Source organism: Hypanus sabinus, chromosome 3 (genome assembly GCF_030144855.1).
Source record: "Hypanus sabinus isolate sHypSab1 chromosome 3, sHypSab1.hap1, whole genome shotgun sequence".
Classification (NCBI taxonomy): domain Eukaryota; kingdom Metazoa; phylum Chordata; class Chondrichthyes; order Myliobatiformes; family Dasyatidae; genus Hypanus; species Hypanus sabinus.
In genome coordinates, this window is record NC_082708.1 from 25,149,194 (window position 1) to 25,173,532 (window position 24,339).

The 24,339-nt window shown below is 42.8% G+C and overlaps 1 protein-coding gene across 9 annotated transcripts in view; it reads right to left on the reverse strand.

Moving 5' to 3' along the window:
* LOC132391104 (von Willebrand factor A domain-containing protein 3B-like) overlaps window positions 1-24,339 on the reverse strand; it is a 174,185-nt gene that overhangs the window by 137,067 nt on the left and 12,779 nt on the right. For 5 of the 9 annotated variants that reach the window (XR_009511088.1, XM_059963860.1, XM_059963861.1 and 2 more), the window contains exon 4: window positions 17,716-17,966. The exons of 1 other annotated variant lie outside the window; for it this stretch is intronic. Coding sequence is in view for 5 of the 8 variants with exons in the window: in XM_059963860.1 (XP_059819843.1) it covers window positions 17,716-17,966 (251 nt within the window). In the remaining 3 variants the exon portion in view is untranslated. 3 more of the 9 variants (XM_059963867.1, XM_059963864.1, XM_059963866.1) reach the window with 3 other exon arrangements.

Genomic DNA, 24,339 nt, shown 5'->3' on the forward strand with positions numbered 1-24,339 from the left:
GTAAAGGCTGTTCAGCCCATGACACTTTGCTGACCTTTTAACCTACACTAAAATCAACCAAACACCTCTCCTACATAGCTCTCCACTTTTCTATCATCTACGTGCCTATCTAAAATGCCCCTGTTGTATCTGCCTCCACCAGCACCTCTGGCCAAGTGTCTCACGCACGCACCCACCACTCTCTGTGTAAAACACTTAGCACTGATAGCTCCCCTATACATTCCTCATATTAGCCATTAGTGCCCTGGGAGAAAGTTTCTGGCTCTCTGCTCAATCTGTGCCACTTATCATCTTGTACCTCCACATTTGTGTATGTGTGTTGCTCTAGGTTTCCAGCATCTGTTAAATCTGTAGTGGTTTTTTTATTCGTGTGCCATAGTCTGCCAGAACCTCAGCGACCACTTATTTTTTCAAGTGGTTGTCTTGGAGGAAAGATTCTGTAAGTGGTTCCCCCACGTCCTTCTCACAACGCAGTTGTTTTTCTTTTTACGAGGCTGTGTTGCGAGCTCAACACTCAACCCAGCACGGATGGAAAGCGTGTCCAGGAGCGGCCTGACTGGATTCAAACCTTCGCTCCGAAGTCTGACACTGATGTCACTGTAGTGTTTATAACATACAAAATGCATTCACCCAGAATAGTCCGACAATACCTCCCAAACCAATGACTTTCACTACCAAGAAGGACCAAGGTCAGTTGGCGTCATCAGGACACATTGGTTCCTCTCCAAGTCACAGGCCAACCTGACCTGGAGGAAAGTCATTCACTGTCCACTCCCAACATAGCAGCACTGTAGGAGAGAGTGCCAACGTCAGAAGGATTGCCTGTGGTTCAGAAAAAAACATCCCCTTCCCAAGGGCGGCATGGTGTGGCAGTTAGCATAAAGCTTTGCAGTACCAGCGACCCGGCTTCAACTCCAGCCACTGTCTGTACGGAGACTGTACATTTTCCGCATGACCGCGTGTGTTTCCTCCGGATGGTCTGGCTTCTCCCACATTCCCAGCATGTACTGATTAGCAGATTAATTGGTCACATGGGTGCAATTGGGCAGTACATGCTCATTAGGCCAGAAGGACCTCTTACTATTCTGCATCCCACCAACAGGATCCAACTACCAAGGACAACTTTCCCTCCCCCCCCTCAACTTTCTGCTTTCCGCAGGAATTGCTCCCTACGTGACTCCCTTGTCCATTCATCCCTCCCCACTGATATCCCTCCTGACACTCATCCTTGCAAGTGGAACAAGTGCTACACCTGACCCTAAACCTCCTCCCTCACTACCATTCAGGGCCTCAAACAGTCCTTCCAGGTGAGGCAACACTTCACCTGTGAGTCTGTTGGGGTCGTCTACTGTATCCAGTGCTCCTGTATCCTCCTTATATTGGTGAGGCCTAACGCAGATTAGGAGATGACTTCGCTTAGCACCTATGCTCCATCCACCAGAAAAAACTGGATCTGCCAGTGGCCACCCATTTAAATTCTATTTCCCATTCCCATTCTGACACGTCAGTCCATGGTCTCCTCTACAGTCATGATGAGGTCACACTCAGGTTGGAGAAATAACACTTTATATTCCGTCTGGACAGCCTCCAACCTGATGGCATAAACATCGATTTCTTGAACTTCTAGACCAATAGCCCACCAGCCTCTCCTCACCATTCCCCATCCCCTTTTCCTTTTCTCACCTTATCTCCTCGCCTGCCCATCGCCTCCCTCTAGAGCTCCACCCCCCTTTCCTTTCTTCCATGGCCTCCTGTCCCCACCTATCAGATTTCCCCTTCTCCAGCCCTGTATCTTTTCCACCAATCAACTTCCCAGCTACTTACTTCATCCCTCCCCCTCCCGGTATCACCTATCACCCTGTGTTTCTCTCTCCCCCTCCCCCCCCCATCTTTTAAATCTACTTCTTCACTTTTTTTCTCCAGTTCTGCCAAAGGGTTTCGGCCTGAAATGTCAACTGTACTCTTTTCCTAGATGCTGCATGGCCTGCTGAGTTCCTCCAGCGTTTTATGTGTGTTGCTCGGATTTCCAGCATCTGCAGATTCTCTCTTGTTTGTGACCATTGTGTATCTATCCACGTCAGAGTTCCACGGACCCCTTGCTTAATGGTATTGGTCCATGGCATGTTGGGAACTCCTGCTCTCGATAAAGGGCTATTAGGGATGAGAAATAAGTGTTGGCTTTACTAGCAATGCCTACATCCCATAATTGAATTTTTAATGCATGTCTGCATAATACCATTTCCAACTAATTCGAAGAAATTCACGTGATTCTAAAAAAGTTGATAAAGCACAGTATAAACAAGCCTCTGTTTACTAAAGAGAGAGCAAAGCCAATACGTTACAAAACAAACAGTTTAGTGCTGGAGGAACTCAGCAGGTCAGGCAGCATCTATGGAAGGGAATAAACAGTCAATATTTTAGACTGAGACCCTTCATCAGGACTGGAAAAGACTATAAAACATGGGAGCAGAATTAGGCCATTCAGCCCATTGAGTCTACTCTGCCATTTAATCATGGCTGATTTATTACTATCCCTCTCAAGATCAGGATAGGTTAATATCATTTCCAGTACACAAGTGTAAAGGAAAATGAAATAATTGTTATATTGGACCTGATGCAGCATTTAAAAAACAAACTAAGATAAAGAACATAATAATAAAAACACAGAAAAATTAATATATAAAATAGCTTATATACGTGGGGGGGGGGTGATTGATAAGTTTGTGGCCTAAGGTAGAAGGAGTCAACCCTTTGAGTGATTATGCAGAAAGTTTGGTTAATAACTCATCTCCTTCTACCTTAGGCCACAAACTTATCAATCACCCCTGATGAGTTTTAACTTCAAACTTCCTGCATAATCACTCAAAGAGTTGACCTGCATGTGCATGTAACGAGAGCTGTATAACTCATCTCCTTCTACCTTAGGCCACAAACTTATCAATCATCCATGTGGACACTTTCTGGAGGTCCAAGATCCGTATGCTCCATGACCGCTGGACTAAGTGTGCAAATATAGGAGGGGACAATGTTGAAAAATAAATGTGGCAGGTTTTCTAAAATTGGCTCCCTTCTACCCTGGGCCACGAATTTATCAATCACCCCTCGTACATGGATTGATTGTATGTACATAAAGCCTCTGCCTTCTCCCTGTAACTTTTGACATCCTTACAAATCAAGGACCTGTCAAAAGAAGGGGGAAGAAGCCAGTACATACATTGCTTTATGATTTAAAGCTTGTGTAGGAGCCATGACCTTTCCATAGTAAAAGACATTTTAACAACAAGAGTGCAGCTTAATCCTCAGAATAGAAAAGAGGAGTGACACACAAATAACACTGTGCAAACAATGAACAGAAACTAGGTTAAGTAACAGCTTAAACGAATTAAGGCAAAAATATTTCAAAACAAACAACAAACTAGAGGGTAACCATAAATGATCGGACACAAACAATACACAGAGGGTGCTATACATACTGAAATTAACTCGTGTCAGTGAGTCTGCTGTTGGCTTATGTTGATGATGCATCAGCAACGAGACTGATACACTCCACGTGACGGGAGGTATTGCAGAACTTTAGGCTAAGCCATTCCCCGTGCTGAAAAGCCATGGTGAAGCACACCAAGGCCAGGACTGCGAGGGTCACGGGGAAACGTTGATGGTTGAGGGCCCAATATGAATCTGATTTTTGGGGATTTTGGAATCTGATTGGAGTGAAACCAAAACATGGGCCCTGGAGGAGGGGGCTAAGTGAGGTTACCTGGAGTGGAGAGTAACCTTGGGACAGGAGCACAGGGTGGGATGCAAGTTGTGAACTGAGCGGCCAAGGTTTGGAGCCTGGGGATTAGGCTGCAGTCAGAGGGGCCAAGTGGAGAGGCGAAGGAAAGAACACACCCAGAAATCTGGTGGCTGGTGCCTGGAGTGAGGAGGATTTTGCTGTAGGTCAGAACCTGTTTGTGGGAGTAACTAAGGCATCTACTCTCAGAACAATGTGATATCATTCTCCAAGAATGACATCATCCCACGTGAGAATGATGTAATCCCAGTATCCTTTGTGACTCATTACCTGTTTTGCAAAACATGTCCTACCAACTTTAAAATCTGACTCCTTACAATTGTATAATGGAATTTCTCTCATTCTTCTTCTAGTCAAAACGTGTCACCTTACATATTTTCTCCTTACAAGTTTATCTGCCATTTGACTGCCTCTAGTACTAGCCTAAGGCTTTCCTGGAGGTAATTACTATCTTTCACAGTTCACTGCTCTTCCAAGTTTCACATTCTTTGCAAAATCGTGCCGTAAGTCCCAAAGACCAAGTTCTTCAAAAGCTGAAGTGATCATACCAACATAGATACTAGGGACAGCAGCAGGCCACTCAGCCCCTCGAACCCATTCGGTCATTTAATATCACTGCTGATTTGCCAGTAACTGCAATTCCACATCCCTAACTCACCATCCCCGCGTCCCTTTGAAAAAGACTATTTCAAAGACTCATGAGAGAGAAAAACTCATCACTTCATCCCTATTTAAATGGGCAAAGCTTTAAATCAGAGGTTGGTTCCCAAACATTTTTCTGCCATGGAGCAATACAATTAAGCAGGGAGTCCATACACCCCAGGCTGGGAACCCCTGTTTTGAATGAACAACATAATGATGCCTGGCCTAGATTCTCCCACAAAAAAAGGGATATGGAAAAGCTGGAAAAATGGGCTGAAAAATGGCAGATGGAATTTAATGCAGACAAGCGTGAGGTGTTGCACTTTTGCAGAAGAAACCAGAGTTGGGCTTATCCAGAGAATGCCAGGGCATTGAGGAGTGTGGTGAACGAAGGGATCCGGGAATACGAATCTGTAATCCTTTCACCCATCACCTTGTGCTTCTCCCCCACCCTTCCAACTTCTTATCTGACTCCTCATCATTTCTTCTCCAGTCCTGACAAAGGGTCTTGGCCCGAAACATCAATGGTACTCTTTCCATAGATGCTGCCCGACCTACGGAGTTCCTCCAGCATTTTGTGTGTGTTGCCATAATTCTTGAAAGTGGAGTCACAGGTAGATACTGGATTTCATTAACCAGAGCACTGAGTACAGGAGTCATGATGTTATACTGGAACTGTATAAGACAGGTAGGTAGATAGATAGATACACAGATACTTTATTGATCCCAAAGGAAATTACCATATCACGGTGTACATTGGTAAGACTGAATTTGGAGTATTATGTCCAGTTCTGTTCACCTACCTACAGAAAAAGTTATCAATAAGCATGAAAGAGTGCAGAGAAAATTTACAAGAATGTTGTTGGGACTTGATGACTTGAGATATTGGGAAATTTTAAATAGATTAGGACTTTATTCCCTGGAGCACAGGAGAATGAGGGAGGCCTTATAGAGATATGCAAAATTCTGAGTGATATAAATAAAGAAATTACATGCAGATTTTTTCCACTGAGTTTGGGTGAGGTAAGAACTAGAGGTCATATGTTTTGGGATGAAAACTGAAGGAAAACATGAGGGGGAGCTTCTTCACTCGGAGGGTGGCGAGAAGGTGGAATGAGCTGCTCGCAGAGGTGGTGAATGCAGGTTCAATTGCAACATTTAAGAGAAGTTTGAATGGGTAAATGGATGAGAGGGGTATGGATGGCTATGGTCTGGGTGCAGGTAGATGGGACTGGGCAGAAAAACATGTAGGCACAGACTGGAGGAGCAGAAGGGCTTGTTTCTGTGCTGCAGTGCTCTATGACTCTCTGACTCTAAAACATCATCTTGGCGTTCACCCTATTTGAATCCTTTGAGATTGTAAATGCTGTATAGTCAGTCAGTATAGACAAGTCAGCCCACAGGGCCTGCTCCCATGCCTTATTACTCTACGACTCTATGTTTCAATGAGGCCCCTCTTACTCTTCTAAATTGCAGTAAGTACAAACCCTAGCCTGCCCAAACTTCATGTCTGTTCCAGGCAATAGTCTCTGAACTGCTTCCAATGCACTTATGTCCTTCCTTAAATAAGGACATCAGAACTGTACACAGTGCTTAAAATGGAGTCACACCAGTGACCCATGTATTTTTGCATTGTCTATCTAACTAACTGTTTATTTATTTATTATTCCTTTTTCATTTTCTATTTTTACTTTTTATTATAACTTTTAGTTGTCTTTATATCTTGCATTGTATTGCTGCCACTAAGTAACAATTTTCACAAAGTATACCAGTGATAATAAATCTGATTCCGGTAGTATAACCTCCCTATTTTTGTGTTCAATTCCCTTCATAATAAATAGGTGTTCTGTTGTGTTCCTAATTACCTGCCGTAACTGTCTTTCATGAATCATGCACTGGGACACGCAAATCCCTCTGCTTCTCAGAGCTAGTGAGCCCAGTAGTGAAACTTAGAAAAAAAAAATTACTGTTTACAAATAAAGACTTCTTGGGCTTCCTGCCAGGTACAGATGTCGATCATACCGGACATGTCAATGACATACTCTTCCATCTTGTCCATGACTAGACATGTCCAGGCATCACCTCTGATAAAGATGGCAGAGTTTGTCATCGAAACATCGGTTACAATCGATACCCGTACCCTGTTGGAAGCCCGAGAAGAGTTTATTGTCATATATGCTGGGAAAGCTCTAGGTCTTTTTTCAAAAATTACTGATAAACTTTCTTTAGACCCCACTGATATTACTCTTCGGCCACTTTCAGATCTTTATATACTTTCTTGTTTTGACATCACAGAGGTGAAGAATTAAGCCAAGTCATATATCTAGCATAACTTCTCAGATTACTGATGATAATAAAGATGTTTTCTGCAGATAAATCATCTTGCTGAACGTGTTAAGTTTACAGTGCTCGTTTCTGGGAAATATGAGATGACCTGCTGATGACATAGCAGGCTTCCACTGTCATAAGTTTTGTAGGATTTCTAAAACAAAGAGGCTATAAATAGAGGGGAAAATACAAGGTCTTCTGACAAATGTTAAAAACGCTAAGAAGAAATAGTTCAAGAATCCAGAGATAATAGTACGAATAGCGTAAATTAAAAAAAAACTTTTAAGTCCCCAAAATCAAAATCTTGTATATGAAATGAAAAATATGCTGGAAATATTCAGCAAAAGCAGTGGTGAGTGAACCAGAGTAAATATTTCAAGTCGGTGTTCCTTCCATCTGAAATTGCAGTTTGCTTCTCTCTCCATGGATTTGTGAAACATTCACAGCAGGTTTAGTTTCATTCCGGTATTATTTCATTTCTCTCTGTTCCATTGATTTCTATTTTTCCCACAGCTATATTAATTGAAAAGTCTGTACAGCTTTGAGATGCTATTAAACTTTGGTTTTGCATGAGTGGAACCAGCTACATTTCTTGCTAAGAACTGAAGCCCCTGCTGGCAGATACAGTTCATATTTCAGTTGCTGCCCCTTCTGCATCATAGTCCATAAGACAGTGGAGCAGACTTAGGCCATTTGGCCCATCAATTCTGCTCCACTATTTCACCATGTCTGACTTATTATCCCTCTCAACCCCATTCTCCTGCCTTCTCTATGTAATCTTTGACGCCCTTATTAATCAAGAACCTATCAATTGGCACATTAAATCTATCCAATGACTTCCCTCCACAGCCGCCTGGTCCTATACTCTCCCACTATAGGAAATATCCTCTCCGCATCCACTCGATCTAAGTTTTTCAATATGTGATAGGTTTCTAAATAAATAAATAAATTGATCGATAGATACATAAATAAATTCTTCTAAACTCCAGTGAGTACAGGCCCAGAACCGCCAAAAGCTCCTCACATATTAACTCTTTCGTTCCTGGAATCATTCTCGTGAACCCCCTCCATACCGTCTCCAATGTCAGCACATCCTTTCTTAGATAAGCAGCCAAAATGAGCACACACAACTCCAGGTGTAGTCTAACCAATGCTTTACCAAGTCTCAGAATTACATTTTTGCTTTTACATCTTTGCTGCCTGGTGCCAGGCAAATAACTCCTTCCTCGATGTGAACAAGATGAAAGAGGTGGTTATCGACATCAGAAGAACTCAAACCACTCATATATCGGCAGACAGCAGTGGAAGCTGCAGTTTCAAACTCCTGGGAGTGCGTATCACACACAGCCACTCATGGTTCCAGAACACATCAGGAAAAGTCACTAATGCCTCTGCTTTTTGAGGAGGCTGAAGACAGCTGGACTTGGCTGTTCGCCCATACTCACGTCATTCCACAGATGCGCAGTGTAGAGCATCCTATCAAGCAGCATCACTGCACGGTACGGAAAGTGTACTGCAGTGGACAGGAAGGTTCTACCACTGTAGGTTTTCACAAATAAAACGAAGGGAGGCATTTGATGCTTAATGAAACCCGTCGCACGTTTTATTAAACTCCCAGCCTAAGCACAAAAGTGCGCTATAAATCCTTGTTTAACAAAGTCATCGCATCAGACCAGCCTCTTAAAGTGAAACCCCACCTTAAGATCGGTGGTTGTGAATTATGTACGTTTCTCCCAGTTGCGTAACCCTACATTGACACTCACCCAAAATTCACTAAAACTGGCATAATGAGTCTGTCTGGAGCTCGGGTTCTGTGTTCCATGGGTGGAGGAACTGCAGGTGCCTCAGACTTGTCCACAGATGTGTTGCCACACTCATGGTCATGTTGTGATGGCAGAGGCATGGTAATGGAATACTCCAAATTTTGGTGGGCTAGTTTAAGGCAATCTACTGAAATGTGTTCAGGTTTATCCCTCTTATTTATGATAAAAGACTTTTCTCCCTGCTCCAGAATCCAGACCAAGCCATTGTAAGTGGGCCTAAGGGGACGTTGGTGTCCATCGTGGCAGACAAAAACAGACAAGGCAGAATGTAGATGAATAGGAACCAACGTGGGAGGTAGGGATAGGTGAAAAGGAACTGAATGTACAGAGGAGGCTGACCAGTTGTCAGGAGTAAAATCACCTGCCACCTGTAATGGCTGCCCATATGCCAGCTCAGCCATGGACAACCGCAGGTCCTCTGTTGGAGCTACTCTGAGTCCCAGAAGGACCCAAGGGAGCTAATCATGCCAACACCCATTGATCAGGGAAGTGCTCAGAGCAGCCTTTAAGGAGCTGTTAAACCATTTGGCTAGGCCATTGGACTGCAGGTGATACACTGTGGTGTGATGTAGCCTAGCGTCAAGGCTCTGAGTCATCTCAGCCCAGAGGTCTGAAACGAATTGGGGGCCGCAGTCAAAGGAAATTTCAGATGGGGCGCCAAATTGAACAACCCATGTGCCGATGAGTGGCTAAACCATGTCTGCGGTCACTGTCCATGCTAGGAAAGACCTCTGGCCACATGGTGGTACAGTCCACCATGATGAGGTGTGTGAAGCCATGGGAGTGGGGAAGAGGATTAACAAAGCCCACATTGGCATGGTCAAACCATCGCTCAGAGACCTCAAAAGCTGCCAATGGCTCCTGAAAATGATAGCTAATTTTTGTCCACTGGCGCTCCACACGATCTGAAATCCAGTCATGCATGTCCTTTCTGAGGCGGTGCCAAACAAACTCCAGTGCAACCAGTTCCTGTGAGGCCTTCTGGCCCGGATGCAAGAGGCCATGTATAGAGCCAAGACAGTTCACCTCCAGTTTGCGGGCACGATGGGGCAAGACCAACCAGTTGAGACATTGCACAGGAGAGAAACCCCAGCTGCCCTGAACTTGATGTCAGCAAACCACAAGCCTGGGACTGCTGTTCAGTAAGCCTGGATCTCTGACATTTGCCTTCCTTACCACCGACTTAATCTGCAAGCTAACCATTAGGGAATCCCACATGAGGACTCCCTGTCCCTTTGCACTTCTGATGTCTAGATTTGCTCCCCATTTAGAAAATATTCAACTCCTTTAATCTTTCTAACAAAGTGTATTTTCCTTCCACTTGTCACATACAGAAGATTTATTTGTTTATAATTGTCACATGCATAAGATACAGTAAAAAGCTTTTGTTTGTGTACCCTCCAGTACACTGAGGAATAAAAAGAAAAACAGAAAGCAGTATATAGAATTTGTTGCAGAGAAAGTGCAAGTTACATAGGCAAATAAAAACAGCTGTAGATGAGTGTGTCCCCACAGAATCATTCCGAATCTTCCCCAACCAGAAGCCCTGGGTGAACCACGAGATCTACAATCTGCTAAGGACCAGATCGAAGTCTGGTGACCAAGGAAGTTACAAGAGGTCCAGGTACAATCTCTGGAAAGCCATCTCATGGATGAAGTGGGAATTCTGGGCTAAGCTTGAATTAACAAAGGTTGCTCGACAGTTTAACACAGTTGTGGCAAGGCTTGAATACTACCGCCTCTTATAAAGTAAAATCAAACAACACAGTTAATAACAGGGCTTTGCTCCATGCCTTTTATCCTTGCTTTGACCATCAAAACATGGAGGAACCATCATGTACTTCCACAGGCCCCAATGATTTCAGTCTCTTCAGGAGGGTGAACTCATGAGAAATGTACAACCAGATAGGGTATCTGGCCAAGTACTAAAGGCCTGTGCTGGTCAACTGGCAGGAGTGTTCACTGAGATCTTTAACCTTTCACTTTGGCAGTCTGAGTTACACACCTGCTTCAAGCAGGCCTCAATTATGCCAGTGCCTAAGAAGAACGTGGTAACCTGCCTCAGTAAATATCTTCCAGTAGCACTTAGATCCACCATGATGAAGTGCTATGAGAGGCTGGTGATTTAATATATCAACTCCTGTGTGAAAAGTGACTTGGCTCCACTCCTATTTGCCTGCTCGCACAACAGGTCCACAAGTAACTGCCATCTCATTGGCTCTTCACTCAACCCTGAAACATCAAGGCAGCAAAGATGCATGCATCAGGAGGCTCTTTATCAACTACAGCTCAGCATTCAATACCATCATCCCCTCAAACAAATCCATAAGCTTCAAGACCTTGGCCTCAATAATTTCCTGTGCAACTGGATCCTCAGTTCCTTCACTTGCAGACTCCACTCAGGTTGGATTGACAACATCTCCTCCACACAAGCTCCATCAGCACCAGTGCACCGCGATGTCGTGTGCTTAGCTCCCTGCTCTAAGCACAATGCCAATGCCATTATCAAGTCTGCCAATGACACCACTATCACAGGCTGAATCGGTGGTGGCGAATCAGCATATAGGAAGGAGATTGAAAATATGGCTGAGCGATACCACAACAACCTTTCACTCAATCTCAACAAGAACAAGCAGCTGATTATTGACCTCGAAGAGAAAACGAGATGTCCATGAGCCAGCCTTTATCAGAGGATCAGAGGTGGAGAAGGTCAGCAACTTTAAATTCCTGGATGCTATCATTTTGGAGGACCTGTCCTGGGCCCAGCACATAAATAGCACCTCTATTTCCTTAAGATTTGAAGAAGATTCAATGTGACATCTAAAACTTTGACATACTTTTATAGATGTGTGGTGAAGAGTATATTGACTGGCTGCATCATGGCCTTGAATGGAAATACCAGTACCTTTGAACGGAAAATCCTACAAAAAGTAGTGGATACGGCCCAGTGTGTCTCCACCATTGAGCTCATCTACACAGAGCTTTGGCATGAGAAAGCAGCATCCATCATCAGGAATTCCACCATGAAGAAGGTACAGAAGCCGCAGGATTCACACTACCAAGTTCAGGTATAGTTATTAACCCGCAACCATCAGTTTCTTGAACCAAGTGGGATAACTCCACTCAACTCCACTTGTTCCATTACTGAAATGTTACCACAACCTAAGGATTCACTTTCAAGGTCTCCTCATCTCATGACCTCAATATTTATTTCTTATTTATCTATTATTATTATTATTATTATTATTATTATTATTTCTTTCTTTTTGTATTTGCACAGTTAGTTGTCTTTTGCACATTGGTTGAACACCCAAGTTGATGTGACCTTTCATTGATTCTATTATGGTTATTATTTCATTAAGAATTTATTGAGTATGCCCACAAGAAAATGAATCTCAGGGTTGTATATGGTGACATAAATGTACTTTGATAATAAACTTACTTTGAACTTACAGTGAAAGACGACAAAAAAGTCAATTGGGATATCAGGATTTTGTCTTTTAGCATATGAGAGGACCATTCACGAGCTTAGTAATGACAGGTTGGAAGCTGTCCTTATCCATTCTATCTCATGGTGAACAGAATCCACTCTGTGATTCCAGGAGAAGTCTGGCCAGCAGGAAGAGACATTAAGGAGAAACTTCTCGTGACATTTCCTGTGACAGGCAGCAGGGTACCTCTATGTAACTGCCTCATTTGGATTTGTCTACTTCCTTGAAGACAGTCAAGACTGAACATCTTGGAAATTCTCTGAAATTATTTTCTGTTCCTTGGTGAGGAATAAGAGATCATAAATTTGAACTGATAAAATCTCACCATCGTATTTCAGAATTTCAGTGGGAGTTTTTATGTCTGTTGCGGAATAATTGTGACTTGAGCTGTTATCGGGCCTTACAATCTCTTGTCAGCTTGGGGAGTGCTAAGGTGCTGGTGTATACTGTGCTATGAGTAGAGACAAAGGCACCCACGTCAAACAGAATCTCAGCTGAGAAGATCTTCAAAGTTCTGCTTCAAGCGGATGCTAATCTTTCCCCCGTTCTCTTGGCTGATGTCACCAATCATCCTGACAGATCTAAAGATTCCACTCACTTCATGTTTATCGGTTGGTTGTTGGTTCTCTTGCCCTCTTTTAGTTGTCTTCTCTTTATACATGAATTTACTGTGCCTTTTAAAACTCAATAACAAAGACTTCAATTTTCACTGTATTTATCACATGACCTAATTGCAAGCAGTTTAAGTTCATGTCCCGTAATTTCCCTTGAAATTTTCCATTCTCTATTTAGAGATACAGTGTGGTAACAATCTCTCCTGGCCCAACAAGTCCACACTACCCAGTTACACCCATGTGAACAATTAACTCTCTGAGCTGTACATCTTGGGAATATGGGAGGAAACCCACATGGTCATGGGGAGAACGTCCAGTACTGTGCAAAAATCTGGCACATATATATCCAGTAGCCTAAGATTTTTGCACAACTCTATATTTATCAATGTGGAGTGGAGAACAAGTTTGTAAATCTGATGGGAGCAAAGGATGGTGGGAATGGCAAAGGTGTAGCACCACGAGAGGGGTATGGGACAGGTGGCAGAGAAGGAGTGCCAGGGGTAGGGACTGGCACAGGTGCGGACACACCCAGCCCTGAGAGACCAGGAAAGATAATTTGATTCCAAACAATTGGTTTATTGATCATTACAGAATGTATCTCCATTCCTCTTTTCCCAACCATGATTCCCTTCTCCCTGCCCCCTTCCCACTCTCAATCCGCAATGGAGACCCCAATCAGGATCAGGTTTATCATCACAGACAAATATCATGAAATACTTCTTTTTTTTTGCAGTAGCAGTGCAGTGCCATACTTAAATTACTACGTTACCGTGCAAAAATCTTAGACACTGATTATATATATGTACTTATAACTTTTATACAGTACTGTACAAACTCTTCACGGAAAGTCGCAGCAATTGAACGCAAGTAGCTGGCGCTGTAGCACACTATGCAAATCACTATGATGCCGTGTTGACCCAAAGCACTGGAGAAGATTGCAAACAGCACAATTTTCAGAGTTGTGACCACAAAAACTACCTAGTCTTTTACTTCTGTGTGGAAAATCCCAGATTTGATGTCAGTCTTATCTGAAATGTGGCAAGCAGAGACCATCTCATTGTTGTCACAACTTGAGCACTAACAGACAGCTACATCGTGTTCAATTAATCAAGTGGACATCTTACCTCAAAAGTCTTGTATGACAAAGGTGAATTCTTGAACTCACAATCTACCTCATCGTGGTCCTAGCATCTTCAACTACCTCCACTACTGTAACTTGGCCATAACTAACTGCAACACCACACTCGGTAGATGGTTACAGGAATGGTCTTCTGCTGCTGTAGCCATCGACTTCGAGTTTTGACATGCTTTGCATTCAGAGATGCTCTTCTGAACAATATCGTAATGTGTAGTTATTTGAGTTATTGCCACCTTCTTGTCAGCTTGAATCAGTCTGCCCTCTCTTCTCTTGCCTTTCTCATTAACAAGGTAAACTGCTGCTCACTGAATATTTTGGTTTTTCGTACCATTCTCTGAAATCTCCAGAGACAATTGTGTGCGCAAATCCCAGATCAGCAGTGTCTGAGATACTCAAACCACCCCGTCTGGGAACAGCAATCATTCCAAGTTCAAAGTCACCTGGATCACGTTTCTTCCCCATTTTGATGTTTGGTCTGAACAACAACTGAACCTTCAAACACAGGGCCAAATTAGCAGCACTGTTTTAACGAGTCGGTTAATAAGTTTGGATAAAATTGATAGGTCTACTATTTTGGTTCAACTGCTTTAATATTTCACCCAGTGTGCGCTGCCAGGGTCACAGTCAAAAACATCAGGTTTAAAGGTCTCTCACATGCTCCACCTAATTTTTATTTTGTTTTACTTTGTACCATCTAGAAACTCACATATTGTTAAAATCACTAACTCTGTTTATTACCTTGGAATTCCACAGAGGGGGCCTCACTGAGCCCACAAGCCTTTTCAAACATTTAATAAAATCATAGTTGATTTGTGATTTAACTGCATATGACTCATCACTGTCCCAATATCACTTGACCTTTGACTGACAAAATTATTCATCTCAGATTAAAAATCTACAATTGATGGAGTCTTTGCTGCTGTTTGTGGAAGAGAATTCAAAACTTCAACCCACTATGCATAGAATCACTTCCTATTTTAACTTCCAAAATAGTTGGTTCAGAATGTCTGACCACATCACCTCATTGTGGAATTCCCTACCAGTTGGTAAAGTTTTCATCTGTCCCAACAGCTTCCCTTAATAACTTGAAATTAAATTCCAGCAAATGCAACCTGAGTTGTATAATCACTCTTTTTAAAGGCTAACTCCTTGAGTTCAGGTGTCAATCTATTCTGCTTCCAAGACTAGAACTTATTTCCTAAACTGTGGTGCAGAAGAGCTGAACCCTGTAATTCAAACAGTCATAGAATAATATGCATGAAAGCAGGCCCAACTCATCCCTACCAAACATGGTGCCCACAAAGCTAGTTCTATTTGCTCATGTTTGGCCCATATCCCTCTAATCCCCTCCAGCCCATGGACTTTACTGCTAATTTTAATGATACAGCATGGTAACAGGCCCCTTTGGCTCAACAAACCCACGCTACCCTATTACACCCAAATGACCAATTACTAACCCGTACACCTTTGGAAAGTGGGAGGAAACCCGAGCACCCAGAGGAAACCACATTGACATTGGGAGAACGCACACTTACCCAAATGTCTATATTGTACCTGCCTCAACCACTTTCTCTGGCAGTTCATTTCACTTAGCATGCAGAAGATGTCCCTCAGGTCCCTTTTAAATCTTTTCCCTCTCACCTTAAACCTGCGCCCTCTAATTCCCAATTCCCTTTCCCTGAGAAAAGGACCGTGCACATTCACTCTATTTACATCTCTTATTATCCTGTACACCTCTATCAGGTCAGTCCTTGTTCATGTATGGTCCAATGAATAAAGTCCAAACCTGCCCAAGCTCTCCCCATACCTTGAGTTCCGGCAACATTCTTGTAAATGCTTTCCAACTTATTGACATTTTTTTGATAACTACTGAAACCGCAGTGCATTATGTATCCACTATTCTCCATAAATACAAATTGTAAAGGACTGAAAAAGTCCACTCTGCCCGTATGCCCATGACTGTACTCTGAAATCATTACCAATGTCTACCTGTGCTGCACTTTCTCAGCACCTGCTGGACTTTATTCTGCATTGTATAAATGCTTTACCTTATACTACCTCAATGCACTCTATAATGATGTGGACTGTGTGGACAGTGTGCAAGACAAGCTTTTCACTGTACCTCAGTACATAGGACAATAATAAGGCAACACACACAAAATGCTGGAGGAACTCAGCAGGACAGGCAGCATCTATTGAAAGGGATAAACAATCGACGTTTCGGTCCGAGACCCTTTATCAGGACTCCTGTATGTGACAATGATAAATTAGTTCCAATTCCAATTCATCCTGTTTTCCTCTGGTGTACCTACAGTTTCTTCACCATTCAAAATGTTATCTAAAATTGTGTGCTTCCACTGGCCAGCCTATCAGAAAGGGCATCCTGGATCACAGAGTTCACAGGATTAGAATTAGATTGTCTTTCCATGTCTCTTCTCTTCTGATTCATTTATCTACATCTTGTAGTAAGTTTCACTTTAATAATCTTATCCAAACTCTCATTAATATTGAAGAAGAAGAAGAATAGCCTTTAACTCAGCAGTGGAGTTATCGGGGCACCGTTGTAACGGTGTTTCCGTAACAAGCTATTCTTGTTTTTACGAGGCCGAGTTGCTAGCTTGACGCTCAACCCGACTTGGATTCGAACTCGGGAGCCTTCGCTCCGGAGTCCTCCATCAAATCTCTCTACTGTCTCTGCTCCAAGGAGAACAATCCCAGATTCTTTCATGTCTTAAATCACTCAGCTCATCTTGGACCTCTCCTCAAAGCCGTCATATCCTTTGTAAAATGTGCTTTTATGTGGAAAATAAATTTGAATTTGCACTATTATAATATTTAAGGATGTCCCTTTTGATCTATGCCACTTCAAGATATGTAGTTTGTAATCTATTTTATATAGTGCTTTTACTTATATTGTTCACAATATAAGTTAACAAATTTCACGACGTGTGCCAGTGATATTAAACCTGATTCCAATAGTGTATGGGAATGTGGTCTATTGTTCTAGCAATCTTTCGCTGATGCCATCAATTGTCAAAGGTTAGAGGCCATAGGAAACATAATAAATGGGAATTTCAGTAGTAAAGTAGAAAAGGTTATCAATGCAGGATCTCAAAAAAAGAGCAAAATCAATACTCAGCTTCCCAATGCAATCCTCCTCTGTGTTAAGCAACATTTTGAACCCATTAGTCACGTGGCTGGCAACCTGTAGTTGGGTTGTGTATCTGGAGATGCTATAGCAAGAATACTGGCATTTGGTATCATCCGCCAAGATTCAAGCTACCTTATGTAAATCAAAGCTGACAGTGAAGTGTGTTGTTTAACAGCCAACAGACCTGAGGGTGAGCTGGGGGCAGCCCACAAGCGTTGCCACACATTCCGGCGCCAACATAACAATGCCCGCAATGTTTGGCAGAACAACAGAACGCAACAAACAACAAGAGCAAAAACAAGTCCTGTTCCTCCCTGCCACCCATGCTCATACACGGTCCTTTAACCATAAGAGAGGCCTCCAGCCTCCAACGGACTTGGATCTGCAGACACCCGGCTCCATCCACAACTAACCCTCTGTGACTAACTCCAGTCTCTCCTAATTCTGACTGGTCATGTCAACAGTGCTGCTCTTTAAATGGTCAGGCATTGAGCAAGGCAATTGGGCAATCAGCCAGAATTGTTAGGCGGTTTCCAACATAACCTAGCATGGAGCAGTGGTCCAAGCATAGATCTCTAAGGGGGCAGTCGATGGGAATAAGATGGATGAGGGTAGGTTTAGTGTACAAGTAGCACTTGATATTGGTCTAAACTTGATGGGCCAGACGGCCTGTTTCTGTTCGGTATGATGGTAGAAAAACACTCATTTTGGTTGAATAAGTGAATCTTTCCTCACCTAATAAGGTTGATTTTTCTAATCAGTGCCACTTGCTCCTGGAGAACCATGCAAAGAACGTGGCAACAAAGGTGAAACAGGCTCTCGGACATTGGGGCGAAGTCTAAAACGATAGTGATGCATCGTTCCTGAATTACGCCAAAGAGTTGGCGGCTCCCACTGTTTAACCACTCCAGTCGCTGCTGGTAGAACTTGATTGCCTTGGTAAGAGACACAATGAATTGCTGAAGCTGTTCTTGATTGGCTGTTATCTGCAAAGGAGAATATAAGGACATAAGAAATGGAAGCTCTGGAACCTTTTCCCCTGTTTATTAAAATCGAGGTTCGTTGAGGTTAAGAGGAGCAGGCATAATTTCAAGGTGGTTGGAGGAACATATAAGGGGAGGAACATCAGAAAAAGGGATTTTATACAAAACGTGGTGGTTGCTTAGTAGGGTGGCAGAGTAGCGTAGTGGTTAGTACAGACAATTCGGGTTCATATGAAGCCTCTGTCTGTAAGGAGTTTATACATTCTCCCTGTTTGTTTCCTCTGGGTCCTCCACAATCCAAAGACATACCAGTTGGTAGGTTAATTGGACATTGTAAATTAGGCTAGGATTAAGACGGGGGAAATCACAGCTCGAAGGGCCAGAAGGGCCTATACCACCCTGCATCTCAATAAATCAATCTCAAACCAGCAATCCCATTTTCCCAGCTGACCACAATATCTCTTTGTTCCCCTGTCATGCGTCTGTCTATGATAAGAGGCATAGATCGAGTGGATAGCCAGAGACTTTTCCCCAGAATAAAAATGGCTCGTATCAGGGAGCATAATTTTAAGGTGTTTGAAGGAATGTATGGTGGGGGGGGGGGGAATGGTCAGAGGTAAGTATTTTTGAAAGGGAGTGGTGGGTGAGTGGAATGCACTGCCAGGCAGATACATTAAGGGCATTTAAGAAACTCTTAGATGAGCACATGGACAATAGTAAAAGACCAAAAGATCATAAGAATAGGAGCAGAATTAGACCATTCAGTCCATCGAATCTCTCAATCCTATTCTGCTGCCTTCTGTCTGTAACCTTTGACACTTGACTAATCGAGAACCTATCAACCTTCACCTTAAATATACTCAATGACTTGATGTCCACCAGCCATCTGTGCAATGTATTTCACAGATTCACCATCCTCTGGCTAAGGAATTTCCTCCTCATCTCTGTTCCAAATGGATGTCCCTCTAGTCTGAGGGTAGTCTGGTCCTAGACTCTCCCACTATAGGAAACATCCTCCCTACATCCATTCTATCCAGACATTTCAATATTGGATAGGTTTCAGTAAAGACCCCACCCATTCTTCTAAACTCCAGTGAGTACAGGGCCATCAAACACTCCTCATACATTAACGCTTTTGTTCCCAGAATCATTCTCATGAACCTCCTCTGGACTATCTCCAATGCCAGCACATCTTTTCTTAGATAAGGGGCCCAAAATTGCTCACAATAACTCCAAGAGCTGTCTGAGCAATACCTCATAAAGCCTCAGCATTACATCCTAGCTCTTATATTCTGGTCCCCTCGAAATAAATGCTAATATTGCATTTGCCTTCCTTAACACAGACTTAACCTGCAAGTTAACCTTCAGGGAATCCTGCACAAGGACTCACATGTCCCTTTGGACCTCAAATTTTTGAATTTTATCCCCATTTAGAAAATAGAAAACACCTTTATTCCTTCTGCCAAAGTGCATGAAGATTCGCTTCTAAACTTCTGCCGCTTCTTTGCCCATCCTCCCAATCTGTCTAAGTCCTTCTACAGATGCCCTGCTTCCTCAGCTCTACTTGCCCTTCCACTAGTCTTTGTAAAAACAACAAACTTGGCCACAAAGTCATCAATTTCATCATCCAACTCATTGGTTTGAGCTACGGCCATTGGAGAGGCAGCTGGGTCCCGATGTTCTCGGAGATGTTATCGAAATACTGAGATTTATAATTTGGACGGTAGTTCATATTGACTTCGTTCAGATTTCTGTTTTTTCTCGTGTTCTCACCCATTCTTCCTTTTTGTGGATTGGCGGGCAGGGCGTTTGGGTAATCTGTTAGCTTTTGTGTGAGGGAGGGTTTGGGGTGTTTGGGGTTTGTGAGTTTTTGTTTCTTATTCCTTTCTGTGGCGGGGGATTAATGTCTTTCTTTCAATTACTATGGCTACCTGGAGAAGACAGATCTCAGAATTGTATTCTGCTTACATACTCTGATAATAAAATGAGCCTTTGAACCTTTGGAGCTTTGACCATGAACAGAAGCAGTCCCAACTGATCCCTGTAGAACACCACTAGTCACTGGTAACCAACCAGAAAAAGCCCCTTTATTCCCACTCTTTGCCTCCTCCTGCCAGTCAACCAATCTTCCATCCATTCCAGTACCTTTTCTTGTAATACCATGGGCTCTTATCCTGTTAAGCAGTCTCATGTGTGGCACCTTATCAAAGGACTTGTGAAAATCCAAGCAGCATCCACTGACTCACCTTTGTCTAACCTTCCTGTTTTTCCCCTAAAGAAAATCAACATACTTGTCAGGCAAGAACTCCCCTTAAGGAAACTATGCAAACTTAGGCGTACAAAAAAGCTGGATGAACTCAGCAGGTCGGGCAGCATCCATTGAAAGAAGAAGTCAATGTTTCGGGTCCAAACCCTTCATCAGGACTAAAGAAGGAGGGGCAGGGACCCTATAAAGAAGGTGGGGAGAGGGTGGAAAACCAATCAGAGGAAAGATCAAGAGGCGGGGGATGGGATAGGCAGGAGAGGTGAAGAAGGAATCTAAGGGGAAAGCGCTATGGGTAGTAGAAGAAGGCAGAGTCATGAGAGGTGACAGGCAGCTAGAAGAGGAGACAGAGTGAAGGTGGGATGGGGGAAGGGAGAGGGAGGGAATTACTGGAAGTTGGAGAATTCGATGTTCATACCAAGGGGCTGGAGGCTACCCAGACGGTATATGAGATGTTGTTCCTCCAACCAAAGTTTGGCCTCATCATGGCAGTAGAGGAGGCCATGTATGGACATGCAGTGACACTTTGTGCAAACTTAGGCCTATTTTATCATGTGTCTCAAGGTACTTCAAAACCTCTAATAATGGACTCCAACATCCTTCCAAGCACTGAAGTTAAGCTAACTAGCCTATAATTTCCTTTCATCTGCCTCCATCCCTTCTTAAAGAGTGGAGTGACATTTGCAATTTTCTGGTCTTTCAGAACCATTCCATAATCTAGTGTTTCTTGAAAGGTCATTACTAATGCCTCCACAATATTTTCACCCACCTCTTTCAAAACCCTGGGGTGTAATCCATCTGCTCCAGGTGATTCACCTATCTTCAGACCTGTCATATTCCCAAGCACCTTCCCCTTAGTAATAGCAACACCATTCACTCTGCTCCTCGACAGTCTAGTGCCTTCCATGCGGAAGACCGACACAAAATACTTACTAAATTCCTCTGCCACTTCCTGGTCCCCCATTACTACCTCACCTGCATCATTTTCCAGTGGTCTGATATCCACTCTCACCTCTCTTTTATTCTTTATGTATTTGAAAAAAATAGTTTTGGTGTCCCCTTTTATATTATCGACTAGCTTACCTTCATATTCCATCCTTAATATACAGATATGTACTGTAAAATGGAGGGATGTGTGGGAGGGAAGGGTTAGATTGATCTTAGAATAGGTTAAAAGGCCAGCACAACATTGCTGGCCAAAGACCTGAACTGTGCTGTACTGTTCTATGTTTTCCACTCCAAGTGATCTCTGGTGCCTCACAAGTTTAGCAAGGTTGCAGTCAGTCATGTTCAAGGATTCTCAAAGGCTGCAAACCAGCAAGTGAAAAGCACAACTTCTAGTAATTATAAATATTGTTATTTTACAGACCACAAAATAAAGACTGGAACGTGCAAGCAAAATTACAGGAGGATCAAAACATTGAAAGTAGCTGTAAAATAAACAAAACTGTCTGAAGTTTAATATGATCTGACATAAATGTCCAGGAAATTACAAACCACACATTTAAAAAGAATTTTCAGACCAGGGAGGCTACTAAGATGCAAATATAACCTGGAACTCAATTAAATAACATAATTTACATCTCATGTAATAGAAAACGATACTTTTAGAATATCTTGTAATTAATTACTTGTGCAGGAACAAGGAATTACCAGCAGTTTAACTGTGCTTGTAAATGCTCCAGAAGCTGTTGTCAGTTTCACAGTTATTTGGTGCCCAACACTAATAACTTTGCTGTGCTTGTAACCATAAAATTTTGGCCCATGCCAGCATAGTTCAAGTACAAAACTAGCATTGCTACTCTGGAGAAGGTGTGTGGAAGAAAGAGAAAATAACTGATGTATATTCCTAAATACAAGGGATTCTCCAGATGCTGGTTGTCGAGAGTAACACACATAAAATGCTGGAGGAACTCAGCAGGTCGGGCAGCATCTATAGAAATGAATAAACAGTTGATGTTTCAGGCCAAGACCCTTCATCAGGAATGGAAGGGAAAGAGGAAGAAGACAGAATAAGAAGGTGGGGGTGGAGGGGAGAAGTACAAGGAGGAAGGTGATAGGTGGGCGGGTGATGGTGGGAATGAACTGAGAAGCTGGGAGATGAAAGATAGAGGAGGTAAAGGACTGAAAAGGGGGGAACATGATAGGTAAAGAGCGTGGACAGTGGGAGAAAGAGAAGGAAGAGAGAACCAGAGGGAGATGATGGGCAGAGGGGGAGAAGAGAAGATACAAGAAGGGAGCCAGAATGGGAAATGGATAAAGAAAGAAGGGGAAGAAATCATGCCAAATTAGAGGAAACTATGCTCAAATAAGAGAATTCATAAGAACATAAGAAATAGGAGCAGGAGTAAGCCATCTGGCCCATCAAGCCTGCCCTGCCATTCAATAAGATCATGGCTGATCTGTCCGTAAACTCATCTCCTTTTCACCCCATAACCCTTAATTCCCTTACTATGTAAAAATCTGTCTAACTGTATCTCAAATATATTTAGTGAAGAAGCTTCAACTACTTCCCTGGGCAGAGAATTCCACAGGGGAAAAAGTTTCTCCTCATCTCAGTCCTAAATCTTCTCCCCTGAATCTTGAGGCATTGTCCCCCAGTTCTAGTCTCACCTACCAATGGAAACACTTTTCCTACTTCTATCTTATCTATCCCTTTCAAAATTTTGTATGTTTCAATAAGATCCCCTCTCATTCTTCTGAATTCCAGAGAGTATAGTCCCAGGCAGCTCAATCTCTCCTCATAAGTTGACCCCCTTATTCCTGGAATCAACCTGGTGAACCTCCTCTGCACTGCCTCCAAAGCCTGTATATCCTTCCTCGAGTATGGAGACCAGAACTGCACACAGTACTCCAGGTGCGGCCTCACCAGTACCCTGCATAGTTGCAGCATGACCTCCCTGCTCTTGAATTCAATCCCTCTAGCAATGAAAGCCAACATTCCGTTTGCCTTCTTAATAACCTGTTGTACCTGCAAGCCAAATTTTTGCGATTCATGAACAAGCACTGCCAAGTTCCTCTGCACAACAACATGCTGTAATCGTTCACCATTTAAATAATAATCTGCTATTATTCTTCCAAAGTGGATGATCTCACATTTACCAACATTGTATTCCATCTGCCAGACTTTGGCCCACTCACTTCACCTATCAATATCCCTCTGCAGACTTTCCACATCCTCTGTACAATTTTTTTCCCCCACTCAGTTTAGTGTCATCAGCAAATTTTGCAATGCTACACTCAGTCCCCTCTTCCAAATCATCAATGTAAATGGTGAACAGCTGCGGGCCCAGCACCAACTCCTGCAGCAACCCAGTCACTACCAACTGCTAACTGGAGAAACACCCATTTATACCAACTCTCTGCCTCTGTTGGTTAACCAATCCACTATCCACACCAATACATTTCCTCCAACTCCATCCATCCGTATCTTATTTATGAGTCTCTTGAGCGGCACCTTATCGAACACCTTCTGGAAATCCAAGTATACGACATCCACCTGTTTCCCCTCTATCCACTGCACTCATTATGTCCTCAAAGAACTCCAGTAAATTTGTCATACAAGACCTGCCCTTTCTGAATCCAAATTAATCAATCAAATTAATACTAAAATAACAGAAAGACCTTGACAGATGGGAAGGATCAGACAACTTTAAAAAGTAGAATGATATTTCAACATCAACTATCAATATGGAAAGCTCCCATACAAGAGGAGCTCTCAGCAGCAGGATCCACAAATAGACTTGAGGAGAGAAGGTCACATCTGTTTTCAACATTGTCCTTCCCTCTTGACCCATTATCATATGACCCAATTGCTTTGAATGCAAAATTCTCTTTTACAATCACTGAGAGTTCGAGTGTAGACCACTATATGTGGTTGTCACCAAGATATTACAGCTTTTTATTCATGTTGTCCTTGTAAGTGGGACAGTTCTGCCACCAATGAATTCAGCTGTTGGTTTACACAGCAAGTTGTTCTGTTTCCACACAACTCCTGTGAGTGTGTTCAAACCTGACCTTCTGTGCTGTCATCCAGACTTTGCAAATTCTCCCAGGAACAAATTAGGACTGTGCTGGGTGCTTCCATTTATGTTTTCATTATTTGCACAATTT